The 20284-nt window shown below is 32.9% G+C and overlaps 1 protein-coding gene and 1 pseudogene across 1 annotated transcript; one reads left to right on the top strand and one right to left on the bottom strand.

Annotated features, from left to right (window-relative positions):
• The first annotated feature begins 4028 nt into the window (after positions 1–4028).
• Positions 4029–9917, top strand: LOC130961970 (protein root UVB sensitive 3). The gene is made up of 15 exons (XM_057888025.1): positions 4029–4323; positions 4404–4461; positions 4559–4618; positions 4697–4735; positions 4822–4884; positions 4988–5044; positions 5167–5230; positions 5822–5905; positions 6057–6139; positions 7007–7136; positions 7713–7805; positions 7999–8137; positions 8707–8747; positions 8841–9028; positions 9358–9917. The coding sequence occupies exons 1-15, from the start codon at positions 4199–4201 to the stop codon at positions 9451–9453; spliced, it is 1320 nt and encodes a 439-aa protein (XP_057744008.1). The 5' UTR covers positions 4029–4198; the 3' UTR covers positions 9454–9917.
• A 42-nt stretch (positions 9918–9959) lies between these two features.
• The window catches only part of LOC130963232 (pentatricopeptide repeat-containing protein At5g50280, chloroplastic-like), a 35969-nt pseudogene continuing 25644 nt past the window's right edge, over positions 9960–20284 (bottom strand).

Genomic DNA, 20284 nt, shown 5'->3' on the forward strand with positions numbered 1-20284 from the left:
CACCAAGGTCTTGAATATACTTTTTCCACCGAAGAAACGTCCTTGTCCAAATCAACATCACTGGCATAGTTTGTGGTTGGAGCCACAAAATTATACATTTATATCTTACAAAAACAATAATATGACCCAAAAAATTATACCTATGCTTAAAATATTAATATAAATAATCTATTTATATAATCTAAAATATATATTATTTGAAAGTATATATTAAAAATTATATTTTGTTTTAAAAAAAATTAAAATGTTTAAAAGTTTAAAACTTCTAAATTCTTAAATTTAGTTAGAATTTAAATATTATAAATTATAAAAAATTTAGTCAAATAATTATAATTACAATATAACACTAATATAAAATCTTAGTACAAATATATGTTAAAAAAATAAAAATATAATTTTTAATTATTTTATTATAATTCGATTATTTCAATTAAACTACGGTTGAAATTGTTAAATTTTTAAATTAGTAAATTAATAACTGGAGTTGTTCGATAATTGATTCGATTTTCAGAATATTAATATTAGAAACTAAGACTTAGTTTAGTAAAATTTTTACTTTTTAAAAATTGTAAAATCTGTATTTAATAAATTAAATTAAAAAAATTAATAAGTCCAAATAATAACAAATATATTTAATAAAATAATTTTTAAAATTTAAAATATTATAATAAAATTTATATAAAAATTAAATTTAAATATTAATTAATATATAAAATTATATTAAATTTTTTAATTTTAATAAATACAAACTAATTTTAAAAACTCTCCTTAGTACTCTAAAAAAATATCCCCAACTTTTAAAAACTATCATCTCAAACACGGCACCCGATTAAATGCTCCACAAACAAAATAGGTGACAAAGTTGCATTTTATTTGTTTTTATTTGTTTTTATTATTATTAATTGCATACTAAAAACAAATCAATTTCGGCTAAGGGTTTTTCATGTTTTTTGTGCGATAAAAAAAATATGGGCTATTATTAAATCAGATTAATTACTCTATTTTGATTTGATATTAAATTATCGTAAAATTATAAAAAATTAAAAATTAAAAAATAAAAAGACAAAAATATTCTTTTAAAATTAATATAAAAAGATTAAAATATCATTTAAAAATAACTAAAAATTTAATTTAATTAAAAAAAATAAAATAAATTTGTAATAAATTTTAAAAGGACAAGAATAGTAAAATACTCTTTTAAGATTAGAGTTATTTAATTATTTTAAAAATAAAAAATTTATATTGAATTTAAAAAGAAAAAAAGCATTCTTTTTAAAGAGTAACATTAAAATTTAAAAATCTAAAATATCTATTTAGTATTAATGATATTTTCAAATGCTTTAAAAATTAGAAATTTGTCCTAAATATTAAAAAAATGAAAATATACTATTTAAGATTAATTTTAAAAAAATTAAAATATTCTTTTAAGATTATTGTTGTTTAATTAAATTATAATGTTAAAATTTAAATTTAATTTTCAAAATATTACATACACTTTTAGATTATTTTAAAATGACAAAAATAGTAATTATACAATCAAGGTTGTTTTATTAATTTAAAAGAAAAATTTTGTATTTGGTTTTAATAGATCCAAATACATTATTTTATATTCATTTTAAGGTTAAATTACTTTGTCAGCTTTTATAATTTCACTAAATTTGTAGTTAAGTATTTATAGTTTAAAAATTTTCAATTGATTTCTTACACTATTTTAAATTTATCTTATAATTAGGTCTTGTCTGTGCTAAATTCAATAAAATTAAAATACCAATCGATCTGGCCTAATTATATTAAATTTTGTACCCGATAAGTAATCATGTCAAATGAAATTTTATTGATTATACCCCACCTTAATTGGTTTGGATATCGAATTTAAGATTCTGCAAACCCAAACTAACCTGATTACCTTACATATTAAAAAATAAAAATATAAAATTTATATAATTTTTTTCTAATCCTAATCTCACTTCAACCATCATTCACCTATTTTTTTTATTCTTTTTTTTTTTGTCGTAGATGTTTTTTCCTTTAATTTTCTTTTTTTTTTAAATTTAATTTTAATTCATTAATTAAGGGTGCTCACAGGTATAGGTAATCTGATTACCCGTCTAAAACCAATCCAATATGATTATATTGGTTTTGGATCCAAAGGATAATCGGGTCAGATCACCCTAAACTTTTGTCAAATTTTTTGTCAATTCAATTATATTCATATCAAATACTTAAATAATTTTGTAATTATTTTTAAATGCCAAAATATCTTTTGTCAAAGTTAGTGACTGATTTATATAGATAAATAACTAGTCAAATAACAAATGATATTATAATTAGTAATAAAATTTAATGTTTATAGTAATTTTACTGGATTAAAGTCTAAACTTAATAGCTTATTTGATTAATGTTAAACTAACAAATTTCATTTCAAATTATTTGTTAATTGAAAAAAAATCAAAATTATTAACTTCTTCTAACTATTTGATATCCCATAATATGTTAAATTAATAAAAAACACCTCAAATTAAAATTAATATGATGAATAAACGAAATAAAAAAAGTTAGCAACAATATATTGACAAAAAATATAATTATTTATGCGACCAAATTTATTTATTATAATTTATTAAGTTAATCAAAATATAATTTTAGTTATGATTGCTAAAGTTATTATAGGCATGTTGTTGGATAACTTTTTATTTTATATTTTAGATATTCATATATTAAAATTAAATTATAAAGTAAAGTTAGAAAAATTAAAATAAAGCTTAATGTATAAATTATGTGTATAATTATACAAATATAAATTTTATGTTAATGCATAAATTATTGAAAGTAAATTCACCATATATAAATTATAGAGAGCTAAATTTGTGTTACACAGAAGATAAAATACGGAAATAAATTAATTTTCTTAGCATGTATTAATGGCTTAATTTATATAATAATAGAATATGTTAAATTTTAATAGTAATCATAATTGTCATTTATTGAAAATATAAACTAAAGATTATAATTAATGTGTTTGTAGTTTCACGAAAAAAATTAATTTTTTAGTAAATATTAATTGCTTAATGACCCTACCAATACATATATGTTTAATCTAATTAATATAGGATTAAAATAAATTTTTGGGTTAACTACCAAAAATGCCCTCAAACTATTCAAACACTGATAAAAATGCATCTGAATTTTACTATTGACAAAAATATTTTTAAATAATTTAAAAATGCAACAACAATACCTAACAGTAAGTATGTATTTTCAAAAATTACCTTAGAGATTGAATTTTGATGCAAGTTTTTGTAAGCATGATTAGAAAAATGAGATATTATTATTCTTAAAATTTGGTAATTTTTTGGTGAGTATGTATTTTTTTTATTTTTTAAAAGTATTATAGGTTGTTAATAAAAAAATTACAAAAAAATTATATACTTAATAAAAAATCACCAAATTTTAAGAATAATAATATCTCATTTTTCTAATCATGCTTGCTAAATATCGCATCAAAATTCAATCTCTAATGTATTTTTTGAGAAATACGTATTTAATGTTAGATAATCTTACAAAAAAATTAACATTAAATATGTATTTCTCAAAATATACATTAGAGATTGAATTTTGATGTAATTTTTTGCACACATGATTAAACAAATGAGATATTATCTTTTTTAAAATTTGGTGTTTTTTTTAAGTATATATTTTTTGTAATTTTTTAAAAGTATTATTGGTTGTTAACAAAAAAAATTAAAAGAAAAATATATACTTAACAAAAAATTACCAAATTTTAAGGATAATAGTATCTCAATTTTATAATCATACTTGTAAAAAATTATATTAAAATTCAATTTTTAAGACATATTTTAAAAATATATATTTACTATTGAATATTTTTATTGTGTTTTAAAATTATTTGAAGGTATTTTTGTTGATAATAAAATTCGTGTACATTTTTATCAGCGTATGAATAATTTAGGTGCGTTTTTGAGAGTATTGTAAGAGCCACCCTCAAACACACGAGCTTTTGATTTCCAAAAACACGAGGTGCGCCTCTTTCAAAACTCTACCACCAAATCAAGCCTAAAACAAAACAAAGTCAAAGTCACTTGTAGGATTACAAAACAACTTTCCAAGTGCATAGTGTGAAGTGAAGTTTATCAAGGCAGGAAGAAGAAGGAGGTCTGAAAGTGGGGGATCTGCGGCTATGACAGCACTGTCCAACTCCAACGATACGGCCATAACCTTGGAAGAATGGAATGGCTCTTCCACTTCCAAGCTCTCTAAGACTTTCACCATCCAAGCTTCCTCTTCCTCTGTCTCCTTTAAAAGGTACTCTCTTTCTCGACCATCATAATTCACCTCTTTCCTCTTTTATTCTTATTCTTCGTGCTTCTCTCTCATTCACGCAGATCCGGTGCCCGTTTCACCCATCTTTGGAGACGATTATTGCAGGCATTAGTTCCTGAGGCAGGCCTTTTCTATTCCTAATATCTCAATAAAATAAAATAAAAAAAGAGGAAACCTGAAATTTTGTAATTAATTGTTTGTTCTTCATGGCATACAGGGTTTTCCTAGCAGTGTGACTGCAGATTATGTTCCCTTTCAAATATGGGATACATTGCAGGTAAACTATGCAATGCAGAAAATAATGTTATTGAGGAATGTTCTTGTTTTGGATTTAACAATTGATTGATTGTGGCAGGGTCTTTCAACTTATACAAGGACCATGCTGTCTACCCAGGTAATTCATTTTTCATTCTGTTTATGTAGTAATCATTGTTTTGTGAATATCTAGGGTTTACCCGTGTTCAATATTATCCCTTTCAGGCTCTCCTTAGTGCTATTGGGGTTGGCGAGAAATCAGCTACTGTGATTGGTGCCACTTTTCAGGTATCAACTATTTGTGTTGTGTTTGATTGGTTAATGAGTGAACCCTAATTGTAAAATGGCGTATGGGAGATAAGAAGATTTTGATTGTTGAAACTATTTACAGTGGTTTTTGAGGGATCTAACCGGCATGCTTGGAGGTATCTTATTCACATTCTACCAGGTATGCATCTCATGTAATTTATTCAAGCGTATGAATTTGAAAATGAAATTTCTGGAAATAACTCCATGTGAAGTATCTTGCACTTTGGCTAACAATATTTCTGTTTAACTCACATGATGCAGGGATCAAATCTTGATAGTAATGCCAAAATGTGGCGTTTGGCTGCAGATCTTATGAACGATCTTGGTAGATTCTTTCACCATTTATTTTTATTTTTATTTAAATTTTCATGCAACCATTTTCTCTACACATTTCTGAGATGTGCAGAAATAAGCCAATACTAATTATTTAAATTTGAGCACTGATGTGATAGTGATTCCTGGACTGAGATTGCAAATTGGTAGAGAGATGGGGAAAAGAGTAGAATTTTTCGATTATTCAGAAATACTTCGGTGCCATTTTAGATTGACATGACATAAGAATTTGCATAACTGAATTATTCTTTTCTCGTTGGAGACTCGAGCAAGAGAGGTGCTCCCGTATGTTCTGCTTATTGTTAGAATTCAATTTTACAAATTGAACACAAGTGAAAAAAGGGAGAATAGAAAGCATATACCTTTCAATAACACAATTTAAGAATATCAGAGGAGGACATATTCTACACAGAATCCTTTACTTGGCAACTACTGGCTAAGCCTTTTATTTATTTATTGGAAGTAAAAATTATAGCAGCAAAAAAGTGTAAACCTTTGCTGGTGCCAATCAGTGTTAAATAACATATTTCTTATTGCACTCTTCATATGTCAAATTAAATTTTATGCTCCTCTTTGATTGCAGGAATGCTAATGGACCTTATTTCGCCACTGTTTCCGTCAGCTTTTGTGATTATTGTTTGCCTAGGAAGCATATCAAGATCATTCAGTAAGTTCCATCACTTCTTGAAGTTGAAATATAGATTAGTAATGTGATTACGTGTTAGTTGTTAGCTGTAGGTCTCTTACCTCCTTATTCCAAATTTCCAATAAGTAAATTTCTTAATTTAGTCTCTAAATATACTTGAAATTTGAATAAGCTGGTGTTGCAAGTGGAGCCACTAGAGCCGCTTTGACGCAGCATTTTGCTCTTCAGGATAATGCCGCAGATATATCTGCTAAGGTACAAGTTACATTTAATGTTACATAAAAATTAAATTTTCAAAACGCAAAAACAAGGGAGGATGAGACCTAAGTCTTCCACTTTCTTAGAAAAAAACTATTTACTGCTATTATCTCTCTCTTGTTTACTCTTATTTACAAGCAATGGCAGCAGTATATAAGACAATCGCTAGGTGTAGTCACAATAGTAGCAGTTTTTATGTCTGTTACCTTTATCTTTTCTTTTAAAAGTATGTATGTGCATAGTTTTTTCTTTCTGTTTTAGGGTAAATCACCAAAAATGCACCCGAATTATTTTGGTGCTAACAAAAATGCTCCCGAATTTTTATTATCGACAAAAATGTCCTCAAATTATTTAAAAATGTGACAAAAATGCTCAAAATGAATATTATTTTTTATGTAAGTGGGAAATGACTTTTGTATTGGACAAACTACATATGCATTTGATCCAAAATTTTATAGTAATATTTAGATAACTATTTAGAAAATACACACAGAAAAATGGATAAAAATTTTGACTTTTAAATTTTTTTCATTTTTTAAAAGTATTATTGGTTATTGACAAAAAAGTCACCAAAAATATATATATACTTAGCGAAAAATCACAAAATTTTAAGGATAAACATTTTTCATTTTTCTAATCATGCTTGCAAAAAACCGCATCAAAATTCAATCTCTAAAGCATTTTTTGAGAATATATATTTAATATTGGACATTTTTGTCACGTTTTTAAATAATTTGAGGGCATTTTTGTCGATAACACAATTCGGGAGCATTTTTGTCAACGCGAAAATAATTCGGGTGCATTTTTGGTAGTTTACCCTCTTTTTTAATCATGTTTTGATGTATTAACATCCCATCTCTATAGGAAGGGAGTCAAGAAACAGTGGCCACAATGATTGGCATGGCATTGGGCATGCTTGTTGCTCGCATCACCATAGGACACCCACTAGCCATTTGGGTTTGTTTTTTGTCCCTAACCCTGTTCCATATGTATGGTATGTCCTACACATTTTTATCTTTAATGTATATTTGATACACTTGTCTCTTGCATAGTTCTTGTGTTGCACAATCAACGAGAGGGAAAAAAAAAATGAAAGGAACACATTGGGCTTATGGACCTTATCAAGTAGTAACTGCTGTTAGAGATTGATAGTATTAACTCGATGACAGTGCTGTAGTTGGTCAGAGTTCAAGTTTCTAATATCAACGTGTTTGGGGAAAATTAGCACTCCAATCTTTTCAGAAAAGAAAAAAAAAATTGGACAATATTTTCTTTTTTACACCAAAAATAATTTTAGTCTTACAAATATTAGTGGCGGTTTGAGATAGAATGTAAAAGGAATAGGATTTTGATCGTGTTAAAATCTTAAATTAATCCATGACATTGAGATCTTAGAATATCACTTTCTCAAACAGTTGAAAATATTCAACTTAATGGTTCCAAATAGTCTGAAGGTAGATAAATACCGTTTCCATGCATAGCTTCTTTGTAAAGAGGTATTTCCTCCCTAAATATATGTCCTAAATCATTGATGGAAACCTGATGCCCCAAATCTTGTCTCTTTTCATAGCGAACTACCAAGCTGTGCGGTGCCTAGCATTGACCTCATTAAATCCTGAAAGAACCACTATTCATTTGCAGCATTTCATGAAGACAGGCAAAGGTATTATCTTCTTTTATTTTATCTTACTTCATGGTAACTACAACTTATCTTTGATGTCAAGCTATTTATACAGAAAATTTGTTTATTTATTTATTGAATCTTAGCATTAAATTTACTACTCATACTTATTAATTATTAATCTGTATTTCATTTTTCTTATGTATATTAATCCATGTTTCTAATCCTTTTGCAGTTCTGTCACCTGAACAAGTCTCTGCAAAGGAACATGTTTTACCTCTTAAGCTCACTGTATGGAGCTCAAAGAATGCTGATTTGCTGTATACAAAAGTACATTTAGGTACAAGGGTTTCATCATTAGATAACATGGAAATGTGAGTGGCTTCCTTATCCTTTGAGAAAATTTGTTTCTTAATCCATGAATAATACTTTAACAACCTTCTGGGTTCTGCCTTAACATATGATCACTGCTTTATTATTTATTTCAAGATAATGGTTCACTTTTCTGTTCTAACCTCTAATGGCCCAAAATCATGGCATTGTAAACTCACGCCATGTTAAGCTCTAACTTTTTGAAAATGTTAAGCAGTTTCTTTTGGACTTGAAACCTTGACAATATACAAGTTCATCGAACTTTGTGAAGAAATGTAGTTTTTATTTTCAAGATATGGTGCAGCAAGAATTGAATTTAAACCTTTTCGTTATAAAAGCTCTACTATATGATCCTTCTCTCCTGTAAGTTTATGCTGTTGGGTGGCGATAATGAGTGGTACATTTAACTAAGTTGAAAGCAATTGTCAATTCTTGCTCAGCATGTGTTATCATTTATCAGTACTACGTCTAAACTTAAGTTGCATGTTTATTCTCGATTATTGTTAGAAATAGCAGTAAAACTTCATTAATAAACCTTACTTGGAATTTTCTTTTTGTTAAATGATGACAGTAAGGAGCATTTGCTTTCTGCAGCATCTTACTATGCAAAAGGTTGAGCTCTCTTCATAATGTTTATCTACTAACTTTCACCTTTCCATTTGATGTCTTAAACCTTAGTTCATTTTTTGTTATTTTCACCTATAGCCAAGTACTTACTAGTTGAAAGGAACGGAACTGTTAATGTTATTGTGCATAAAGATTCAAATGCTGCTGACGTTCTGAAATCATTTGTTCATGCTCTCATTCTTGCAACGAATGTCTCTGAGAGCAAATCTTTGCATTCAGACAGCCAAATGTGGATCGATAAGCACTACGACGTGTTTATTCACAAGGTATTCAAGCTTCTGGTCAAATTCTATTTAGCTTCTTAGTTTTGAAAGTGCGACTGGATATATTAACATTGGTGCATGCTATGGTGGCTTTGGTGGCTTCGGTGTCTTAAAAGGTGTTGCTAAAATTAAAGTAATGCTGTTTTACTATTTAACAACGCTTTTAATTAAAAAAAAGTATTATCAAAATTAAAAAAAAAAGGTGACTTCAATTTTAACATTTGTATAGTCATTGTAGCCACTATAGTCACCGTAACCATAGGTACCAAAGACTTCACCATTAACATTTACCACTAATGACACGGGAATTAAACTAAATTGATTTCGGGCAGCTCAAGTCATTAGGCTGGAAAACAGAACGGCTTCTATCACCTATAATATGGAGGGCAAACTGGATCTATAAAGCATCTGAAAAGAAAGCCGATTAGGTTTCAGTACATGAATATTGTTCTAGAGAAGGCGACTAGCAGGACTGGAGAGCTGCTTGAAGGGGAGTTGAATTATGGTTGACAACGTTAGCATGATCTTTTATAAGTTATTTATGATTTCGCTGTGATGCTATGAAGATAAAGAAAGCTTGACTAGTTGGTTGCATTGTCCTTCCACCCAACCTAATGATTCGTGTATTCATTTTGGCTCCGAGCTAATACACTCTTCCATCATTAAATATGGTGTTTGACGCATCTAACGCGGATGATACATTCCAGATGTATATGTCAGCACAGTGTATGAGCAAGAAGTTAGAACAAATAAAGCATCCTTTTAACAGATGAATATTTATGTATAGAGCTTTTGTTTTACGGAAAATACATGTTTCCTGAGGTTGCATTTGTTTGTTTTTTTTTGACAACACAGAATGATACTGAGACAATAGAATAAAAATATTAAAAGTTATTCTGTGTATTATGTTTGAATATAATGTCATCCCAAGCTCTCATACCCTCCTCTCCTTCTGTCTCTCACTCAGTTCCTGAAGTTGTAAAATATAACTCAAGTCATGTGTTGAAAAATAGAATTAATATTTATTATTAATTTGATTATATGCATTGTGTATATTAGGAATTAGACATTTATAGGAACTAATCATGACTCAACTAAACCTGTGTCTCAAGTATGACTCAACTGCTGTATGATACTTTATTGTGTCGCTCGATTATTCACAACTGTAGATTTTAGTCATTCATAGATGCTTAGCAATTAGCATTGAGTAATAAGCAAGTACACTTCTTGTTATTGTCTGTGTCACTTGTAGTTTGTCACTAATATTTTATATCAATTTCTTTGCATCAAGTAAAAATTAATTTAGTTCAAAAGTATGCACTAACATAAACAAAATTCTGCACTAACATAAATCAAATTCTGCATCAAACTTTTCTACACTAATTCGCATAAAAATTTCTGCACTAATTAAACACAAAAATAGAATTTACAATTTTTTCAACATATTAAAATCTAATACAATTTTTTCATTCATTCATTTACAGTATCATTGTAAAAATTTAAGATTCTGTCAAAAAAAAAAATGGTAGGTCTTATTCTTATATAATTTTTAGATGTCTTATTCTTATATAATTTAGAATGACAAATCATATAAAACAATAAAAACAAAAAAAAAAAGACAAAGAGAAACAAAATTCTGTTTAATAAAAAAATAAAAATAAAAGTAAAACAACAAGAGGAGAGGCAGAATAATACCTAATTATATGACCAAGAAAAAAAATAAAGAGAGACAGAGCAAGAAAAAGACATTACTTGAAAAAGAAGTGAAAAGAGAAGAGACCGAGAAAGAGAAATCAAGAAGAGAATACTTGGGGAAAAGAGAAAAAAGAAAGTAGAGATAGAAAAGAACATGGAGAAGAGAGTACTTCTCAATGAGCTCAAATTAGAGTTTTTTTGTAAGAAAATAAAAAGAAGAAATAGTGGAATAATAAAAAATATCTATAAACAAAAAAAAATTTATAAAAAAATCCGTATCTATCTTCTCAAATTCTATGTTTATCATTGTCTTTTGTTTAAAAGTGGACACAAAAAAACAATCCTAAAGATTATGTGTCCAATGTCTAATGTCCATATCTCTCATTCAAACATCTTTTAAATATTTACTGTCTACAAGAAGCTTGACATGTGTTCACTTGTGTCCCTAAATTGGCCCCAGAGTCAAAGCTTGCTTTTGCTTATTGGTTGGAAAATGATTCTGTACTTTTGCTTATTGATTGGGAAATGATTATGTACTGCCTTATTAATTTGCACCAACTTTGGTACACAAATACATTGATAGATTAATTAAAGGATATTTAATTATATTTAGTTTTAAAATTGGCCTAATTTTATTATTTATTTATTTTTTAAAAAATAATGAATCAAATTATGATGTTAAAAATATTTTTAGATTTTTTTATTTTCTTCATTTTTTGTTGTTTTAATAAATTAGGGTTAATGGTCGTTGTTATATAAATAAAAGTTCAATTATATAAAATCGACGATTCCCAAGTAATCAAATGGAAACATAAATCTTATATAACTAAAGTTTATTTACGACCCTAATCTGTTAAAGATAGAAGAAAAAAAATGAAGATTTAAGATTAATTTTGTATAATAATTTGGATCAATGTTTATAAAAAAAGGTAAATATAACTAAATAAGAATATTTGGATCTATTTTTCTTTGAGTTAATAGTCAAAATCGTCCCAAAAAGATATCTCGATCTCCATATTAGTCCCCGAAAGATAAAGCTAATCAAAATTGTCCCCGAAAGGTGACAGGCATGACCACATTCGTCATTCTGTCATCTCCATCGCTGAGCTGGCTAACGTATTCCGTTAACTACCCGCATGGCACAGTAACAAAATGACGCCGTTTTGATTCAATGGCCTCCAGGTCTTGATGCGACATCGTTTAGTGTCCAGGAGAGATTCAAAACGTTGCAAAGCATCACCCCCTCTGTTAACAAGAATCTCACTCTGTTTCGCTCCAAAATGTTTCGTCTCCCTTAAGCTATGCCCTCAGCCTTTGACCCAACATTTGAACCATGCCGTCAACCTTCGTCAGTGTTGGAAGATGAGTTAAACAGAAGAGGTATCGGTACTGGATACAGAGGTGATCATCTCCTAGAGCAACATTGATAGTGGAGGAAGCCATCAGGAGGGTTATATAGGTAAGGATGGAACCTTTTTCTTGTTTTTTGAGTTATTGTGTGGCGTGATGTCTTCCTAGTGGCGTGACTCATAGGTTCCTCTAATTCTGGGTAGGGTTTGGGGTGACTAAGGGTTTGTATGACTGTTCTTATATAATATGAGTGGGTTAGAACACTTTGCTGTTACTGGCTTTGTGATGATTTGTTAGGTAGGGGTGTTTCATTTTAGTGATGGTTCTATTTGTTTGTTGCATGTTCGTTTTGGGTTTAGGGTATGTTTTGGTATGTTTTCCTATGTTTGTTAATGGGATTTTCGTCTCTGTTGTTATAGATGGAGGGTCCTCCCATGATTTTTGTGTTTCACCATGGTGGAATATTTAAAAACTCTGTTGATGGAGACATGATATATGAACCTATAATACGGAAGTCTTGATGGGTATTGATGGAGACACACTTGATATGTTCTTTGTAAGGGGCTACTATAAGGAGTTGGGATACATTGAAGCCGGAAACTGTTGGTGGAAAGCTCCTGGAGTACCCCTCTCATCTGGGTTGAGAAGCTTAGTCACAGATGCAAATTTGGTTGCGATGTGTAAGAATTGTAGGAGAAACCAACATATGATCAATATTTACCATGGCGTCTAAACGCCAGTAAGGTGTATCTAGCTGGCGTTCAACGCCAGAACAGAGCATGGATCTGGCGCTGAACGCCAGAAACAAGCAACATCCTGGCGTTTGGACGCCAGGAATGTGGCCTGAGGAAAGCTGGCGCTGAACGCCAGAAACATGCTGCACATGGGCGTTGAACGCCCAGAACGTGCATCACTTCGGCGTTCAAATGCCAGAATGGTATGCTAAGGCATTTTACATGCCTAATTGGTGCATGGATGTAAATCCTTGACACATCAGGATCTGTAGACCCCACAGGATCATCTCAGGATCTGTGGACCCCACAGGATCCCCACCTAACATATTCTTCCCTATTCTCAACATTCATTCTCTCTTTCCAATAAACACTCTTCCCCAAAACCTTCACCAATCACCTCAATCTCTCTTCCCAATTACCCCCATCACCACTCACATCCCTCCACTCTTCCCCATAAACCCCACCTACCTTCAAAATTCAAAAATCTTTCCCACCCAAACCCACCCTAAATGGCCGAACCTACCCTCTCCCCCTTCCCTATATATACCCCTCCATTCTACTTCATTTTCACACAACACAACCCCCTCTTCTATACCTTGGCCGAAACCTACACCTCCCCTTCTCCTCCATATTTTCTTCTTCTTCTTCTTCTCTTCTTTCTTCTCTTGCTCGAGGGCGAGCAATATTTTAAGTTTGGTGTGGTAAAAGCACAAGCTTTTTGCTTTTCCATAACCATTGATGGCACCCAAGGCCGGAGAATCCTCTAGAAAAGGGAAAGGGAAGACAAAAGCTTCCACCTCCGAGTCATGAGAGATGGAAAGATTCATCTCCAAATCCCATCAAAACCACTTCTATGATGTTGTGGCCAAGAAGAAGGTGATCCCTGAGGTCCCTTTCAAGCTCAAGAAAAATGAGTATCCAGAGATCCGACATGAGATCTAAAGAAGAGGTTGAAAAGTTCTAACCAACCCCATTCAACAAGTCGGGATTTTAATGGTTCAAGAGTTCTATGCCAATGCATGGATCACTAGGAACCATGATCAAAGTATGAACCCGAATCCAAAGAACTATCTTACAATGGTTCGGGGGAAATACTTAGATTTTAGTCCGGAAAATGTGAGGTTGGCGTTCAACTTGCCCATGATGCAAGGAGATGCACGCCCTTACACTAGAAGGGTCAACTTTAATCAAAGGTTGGACCAAGTCCTTATGGACATATGTGTGGAAGGAGCTCAATGGAAAAGAGACTCCAAAGGCAAGCCGGTTCAACTAAGAAGACTGGACCTCAAGCCTGTGGCTAGAGGATGGTTGGAGTTCATTCAACGCTCCATCATCCCCACTAGCAACCGATCTGAAGTTACTGTGGATCGGGCCATCATGATTCATAGCATCATGATTGGAGAGGAAGTAGAAGTTCATGAAGTCATCTCCCATGAATTCTACAAAATAGCCGATAAGTCCTCTACTTTGGCAAGGCTAGCTTTTCCTCATCTTATTTGTCATCTATGTTACTCAGCTGGAGTTATCATAGAAAGAGACATCCTCATTGAGGAGGACAAGCCCATCACTAAGAAAAGGATGGAGCAAACAAGAGAGCCCACTCATGGAGTCCAAGGGATGCATGAGGAAGCTCATCACCAAGAAATCCCGGAGATGCCTCAAGGGATGCACTTTCCTCCCAACAACTATTGGGAACAACTTAACACTTCCTTAGAAGATTTGAGTTACAATGTGGAACAATTAAGGGTGGAACATCAAGAGCACTCCATCATTCTCCATGAAATAAGAGAAGATCAAAGAGCAATGAGGGAGGAGCAACAAAGGCAAGGAAGGGACATAGAAGAGCTTAAGGACATCATTGGTCCTTCAAGAAGAAGACGCCACTAAGGTGGACTCATTCCTTGTTCTTATTTCTCTATTTTTTTTATTTTTATGCTTCATGTCTATTTATGTTTTGTGTCTCTACTTCATGATCATTAGTATGTAGTAACTATGTCTTAAGGCTATAAATAATTCCATGAATCCTTCACCTCTCTTAAATAAAAAAATGTTTCTAATTCAAAAGAACAAGAAGTACATGAATTTTGAAATTATCCTTGAATTTAGTTTAATTATATTGATGTGGTGACAATACTTTTTGTTTTCTGAATGAATGATTGAACAGTGCATATTTTTTATCTCGTTGTTTATGAATGTCAAAATTGTTGGCTCTTGAAAGAATGATGAATAAAGAGAAATGTTATTGATAATCTGAAAAATCATGAAATTGATTCTTGAAGCAAGAAAAAGCAGTGAATAGCAAAAGCTTGTGGAAAAAAAAAATTGGCGAAAAAAAAATATAGAAAGAAAAAGAAAAAGCAAGCAGAAAAAGCCATTAACCCTTAAAACCAAAAGGCAAGGGTAAAAAGGATCCAAGGCTTTGAGCATCAATAGATAGGAGGGCCCAAAGAAATAAAATCCAGGCCTAAGCGACTAAATCAAGCTGTCCCTAACCATGTGCTTGTGGCATGCAGGTCCAAGTGAAAAGCTTGAGACTGAGTGGTTAAGGTCGTGATTCAAAGCAAAAAGAGTGTGCTTAAGAGCTCTGGACACCTCTAACTGGGGACTCTAGCAAAGCTGAGTCACAATCTGAAAAGGTTCACCTAGTCATGTGTTTGTGGCATTTACGTATCCGGTGGTAATACTGGAAAACAAAATGCTTAGGGCCACGGCCAAGACTCATAAAAGTAGCTGTGTTCAAGAATCAACAAACTTAACTAGGAGAATCAATAACACTATCTGAAATTCTAAGTTCCTATAGAAGCCAATCATTCTAAACTTCAAAGGAAAAAGTGAGATGCCAAAACTGTTCAGAAGCAAAAAGCTACAAGTCCCGCTCATCTAATTAGAATTAATATTCATTGACATTTTGGGATTTATACTATATTCTCTTCTTTTTATCCTAATTGATTTTCAGTTGCTTGGGGACAAGCAACAATTTAAGTTTGGTGTTGTGATGAGCGGATAATTTATACGCTTTTTGGCATTGTTTTTAGGTAGTTTTTAGTATGATCTAGTTACTTTTAGGGATGTTTTCATTAGTTTTTATGCTAAATTCACATTTCTGGACTTTACTATGAGTTTGTGTGTTTTTCTGTGATTTCAACTATTTTCTGGCTGAAATTGAGGGACCTGAGCAAAACTCTGAAAGAAGGCTGACAAAGGACTGCTGATGCTGTTGGAATCTGACCTCCCTGCACTCGAAATGGATTTTCTGGAGCTACAAAACTTCAAATGGTGCGCTCTCAACGACGTTGGAAAGTAGACATCCAGAGCTTTCCAGCAATATATAATAGTCTATACTTTATTCGTGATTAGACGATGTAAACTGGCGCTCAACGCCCGTTCTATGTTGCTGTCTGGAGTCGAACGCCAGAAACACGTCACGAACCGGAGTTGAACGCCCAAAACACGTTACAACTTGGCGTTCAACTCCAAGATAAGCCTCAGCTCGTGTAACATTCAAGCTCAGTCCAAACATACACCAAGTGGGCCCCGGAAGTGGATTTATGCATCAATTACTTACTTCTGTAAACCCTAGCAGCTAGTTTAGTATAAATAGAACTTTTTACTAGTGTATTAGATATCTTTGGTCTCAGTTTTATTTTATTATTCATCTTAGGAGACTATTGATCATGTTTTGGGGACTGGCCATTCGGCCATGCCTGGACCTTTCCCTTATGTATTTTCAACGGTGGAGTTTCTACACACCATAGATTAAGGGTGTGGAGCTCTGCTGTACCTCAAGTTTCAATGCAATTACTATTATTTTCTATCCAATTCGATTTATTCCGGTTCTAAGATATTCATTGCACTTCAACTTGATGAATGTGATGATCCATGACACTCATCATCATTCTCACCTATGAACGCGCGTGACTGACAACCACTTCCGTTCTACCTTAGACCGGGCGCATATCTCTTGGATTCTTTAATCAGAATCTTCGTGGTATAAGCTAGAATTGATGGCGGCATTCATGGGAATCCGGAAAGTCTAACCTTGTCTGTGGTATTCCGAGTAGGATTCCGGGATTGAATGACTGTGACGAGCTTTAAACTCCTGAAGGCTGGGCGTTAGTGACAGACGCAAAAGAATCAAGGGATTCTACTCCAACCTGATTGAGAACCGACAGATGATTAGCCGTGCTGTGACAGAGCATTTGGACCATTTTCACTAAGAGGATGGGATGTAGCCATTGACAACGGTGATGCCCTACATACAGCTTGCCATGGAAAGGAGTAAGAAGGATTGGATGAAAGTAGTAGGAAAGCAGAGATTCAACAGGGACAAGCATCTCCATACACTTATCTGAAATTCCCACCATTAATTTACATAAGTATTTCTATCCTTTATTAATAAATTAATTATCTCTTTATATTTTTGAAAACCCAATAATCAATTATTATCCGCCTGACTGAGATTTACAAGATGACCATAGCTTGCTTCATACCAACAATCTCCGTGGGATCGACCCTTACTCACGTAAGGTATTACTTGGACGACCCAGTGCTCTTGCTGGTTAGTTGTGCGGAGTTGTGACTAAGTGTAATTCACGTGTGAGAGCTACCAAACTATTGGAGCCATTGATGAGGATCACAATTTTGTCCACCATGTATCCAGTGGTAATACTGGAAAACAAAGTGCTTAGAGCCACGGCCAAGACTCAAAAAGTAGATGTGTTCAAGAATCAACGCGCTGAACTAGGAGAATTAATAACACTATCTAAAATTCTGAGTTCCTATAGATGCCAATCATTTTGAATTTCAAAGGAGAAAGTGGAGATGCCAAAACTGTTCAAGAGCAAAAAGCTACAAGCCCCGCTCATCTAATTAGGACTAAGTTTCATTGATACTGTGGGATTCATTGTATATTCTCTTCTTTTTATCCTATTTTGTTTTCAGTTGCTTGGGGACAAGCAACAATTTAAGTTTGGTGTTGTGATGAGCGAACAATTTATACGCCTTTTGGCATTATTTTTAGGTAGTTTTTAGTAGGATCTAGCTACTTTTTGGGATGTTTTTATTAGTTTTTATGCAATATTCATATTTCTGAACTTTACTATGAGTTTGTGTATTTTTTTTGTAATTTCAGATATTTTCTGGCTGAAATTGAGGGACCTGAGCAAAAATCTGATTCAGAGGCTGACAAAGGACTGCAGATGCTGTTGGATTCTGACCTTCCTGCACTCGAAGTGAATTTTCTGGAGCTACAGAAATCAAAATGGCGCGCTCTAAATTGCGTTGGAAAGTATACATCCAGGGCTTTCCAGCAATATATAATAATCCATATTTTGCTCGAGTTTTGATGACGCAAATTGGCGTTCAAACACCCCTTCTCTGCCCTATTCTGAAGTCAAAACGCCAGAACTGGCATAAAAGTTGGAGTTAAACGCCCAAACTGGCATAAAAGCTGGCGTTTAACTCCAAGAGAAGCCTCTACACGTGTAAAGCTCAATGCTCAGCCCAAGCACACACCAAGTGGGCCTGGAAGTATATTTCTGCATCATTTACTTATTTTTGTAAACCCTAGTAGCTAGTTTCATCATAAATAAAACTTTTTACTATTGTATTTTCAACTTTTGATCTCTTGATCACGTTTTGGAGGCTGGCCTCTCGGCCATGCCTGGACCATTATCACTTATGTATTTTCAACGGTGGAGTTTCTACACACCATAGATTAAAGTGTGGAGCTCTGCTGTTCCTCGAGTATTAATGCAAAGTACTATTGTTCTTCTATTCAATTCATGCTTATTCTTGTTCTAAGATATTCACTCGCACTTCAACCTGATGAATGTGATGATCCGTGACACTCATCATCATTCTCACCTATGAACGCGTGCCTGATAACCACTTCCGTTCTACATAAGATTGAGCGTGTATCTCTTGGATTTCTGGCTCCTGCGTGTTGATTGCCTTTCCTAACAATAGAGCCTTCAACTTCTTGAGATCAGAGTCTTCATGGTATAAGCTAGAATTATTGGCGGCCATTCCTGAGATCCGGAAAGTCTAAACCTTGTCTGTGGTATTCCGAGTAGGATCTGGGAAGGGATGACTGTGACGAGCTTTAAACTCGCGACTGTAGGGCATGATGACAGACGCAAAAGGATAGTAAATCCTATTCCTACATGATCGAGAACCAACAGCTGATTAGCCATGCGGAAAACCATAGAGGACCTTTTTCACTGAGAGGATGGGAGGTAGCCATTGACGCCGGTGAAACCCTACATACATCTTGCCATAGAAAGGAGTATGAAAGATTGGATAAAGGCAGTAGAAAAGCAGAGATTCAAGAGGGATGAAGCATCTCCATACGCTTATTTGAAATTTCCACCAATGAATTACATAAGTATCTCTATCTTTATTTTATGTTTATTTATCTTTTAATTATGAAAACTCTATCACCCATTTGAATCCGCCTGACTGAGATTTACAAGGTGACCATAGCTTGCTTCAAGATGACAATCTCCGTGGGATCGACCCTTACTCACGTAAGGTTTAGTACTTGGACGACCCAGTGCACTTGCTGGTTAGTTATGCGAAGTTGTGAAAAAGAGTGAGATTACAATTGTGCGTACCAAGTTGTTGGTGCCATTGTGCATCACAATTTCGTACACCAATGCCCATCTTACTATTAATTATACCAACCAAGGCACTCCTATCCTTCCTATTCTTCTTTGCAGCTTTTACATCAAGAATCGACTGAAGCTTCTGGTATGAAGCCAAATCTGGTACCTTCCTAGTCTTGACCATCTACTTGTGGTAAAAGAATGCACGCTTAAAATCTCAGACGCGAACATAGGCATATATCATAGTCGAATAGGTGACAGAATTTGGTTTTAAGTTGAGATTTTCCATCTCTTTCAACAACTAAGGCAGCTTTGAATGTCGCTGGTGGGCGAAATTGTGATCATCAACAATGGCTCCAATAGTTTGGTAGCTCTCACACGTTAATTACACTTAGTCACAACTCCGCACAACTGACTAGCAAGTGCACTGGGTCGTCCAAGTAATACCTTACGTGAGTAAGGGTCGATCCCACGGAGATTGTTGGTATGAAGCAAGCTACGGTCATCTTGTAAATCTCATTCAGGCATAAAATAATTGGTTATGGGAAATATAAAGAGATACTTGCTTAAATAATAAAGGATAGAAATACTTATGTAAATTAATGGTGGGAATTTCAGATAAGCGTATGGAGATGCTTGTCCCTGTTGAATCTCTGCTTCCCTACTGCTTTCATCCAATCCTTCTTACTCCTTTCCATGGCAAGCTGTATGTAGGGCATCACCGTTGTCAATGGCTACATCCCATCCTCTTAGTGAAAATGGTCCAAATGCTCTGTCACAGCACGGCAAATCATCTGTCGGTTCTTGATGAGCGGATAATTTGTACGCTTTTTGGCATTGTTTTTAGTATGATTTTAGTATATTTAGTTGAGTTT

Source organism: Arachis stenosperma, chromosome 2, assembly GCF_014773155.1.
Source record: "Arachis stenosperma cultivar V10309 chromosome 2, arast.V10309.gnm1.PFL2, whole genome shotgun sequence".
NCBI lineage: Eukaryota > Viridiplantae > Streptophyta > Magnoliopsida > Fabales > Fabaceae > Arachis > Arachis stenosperma.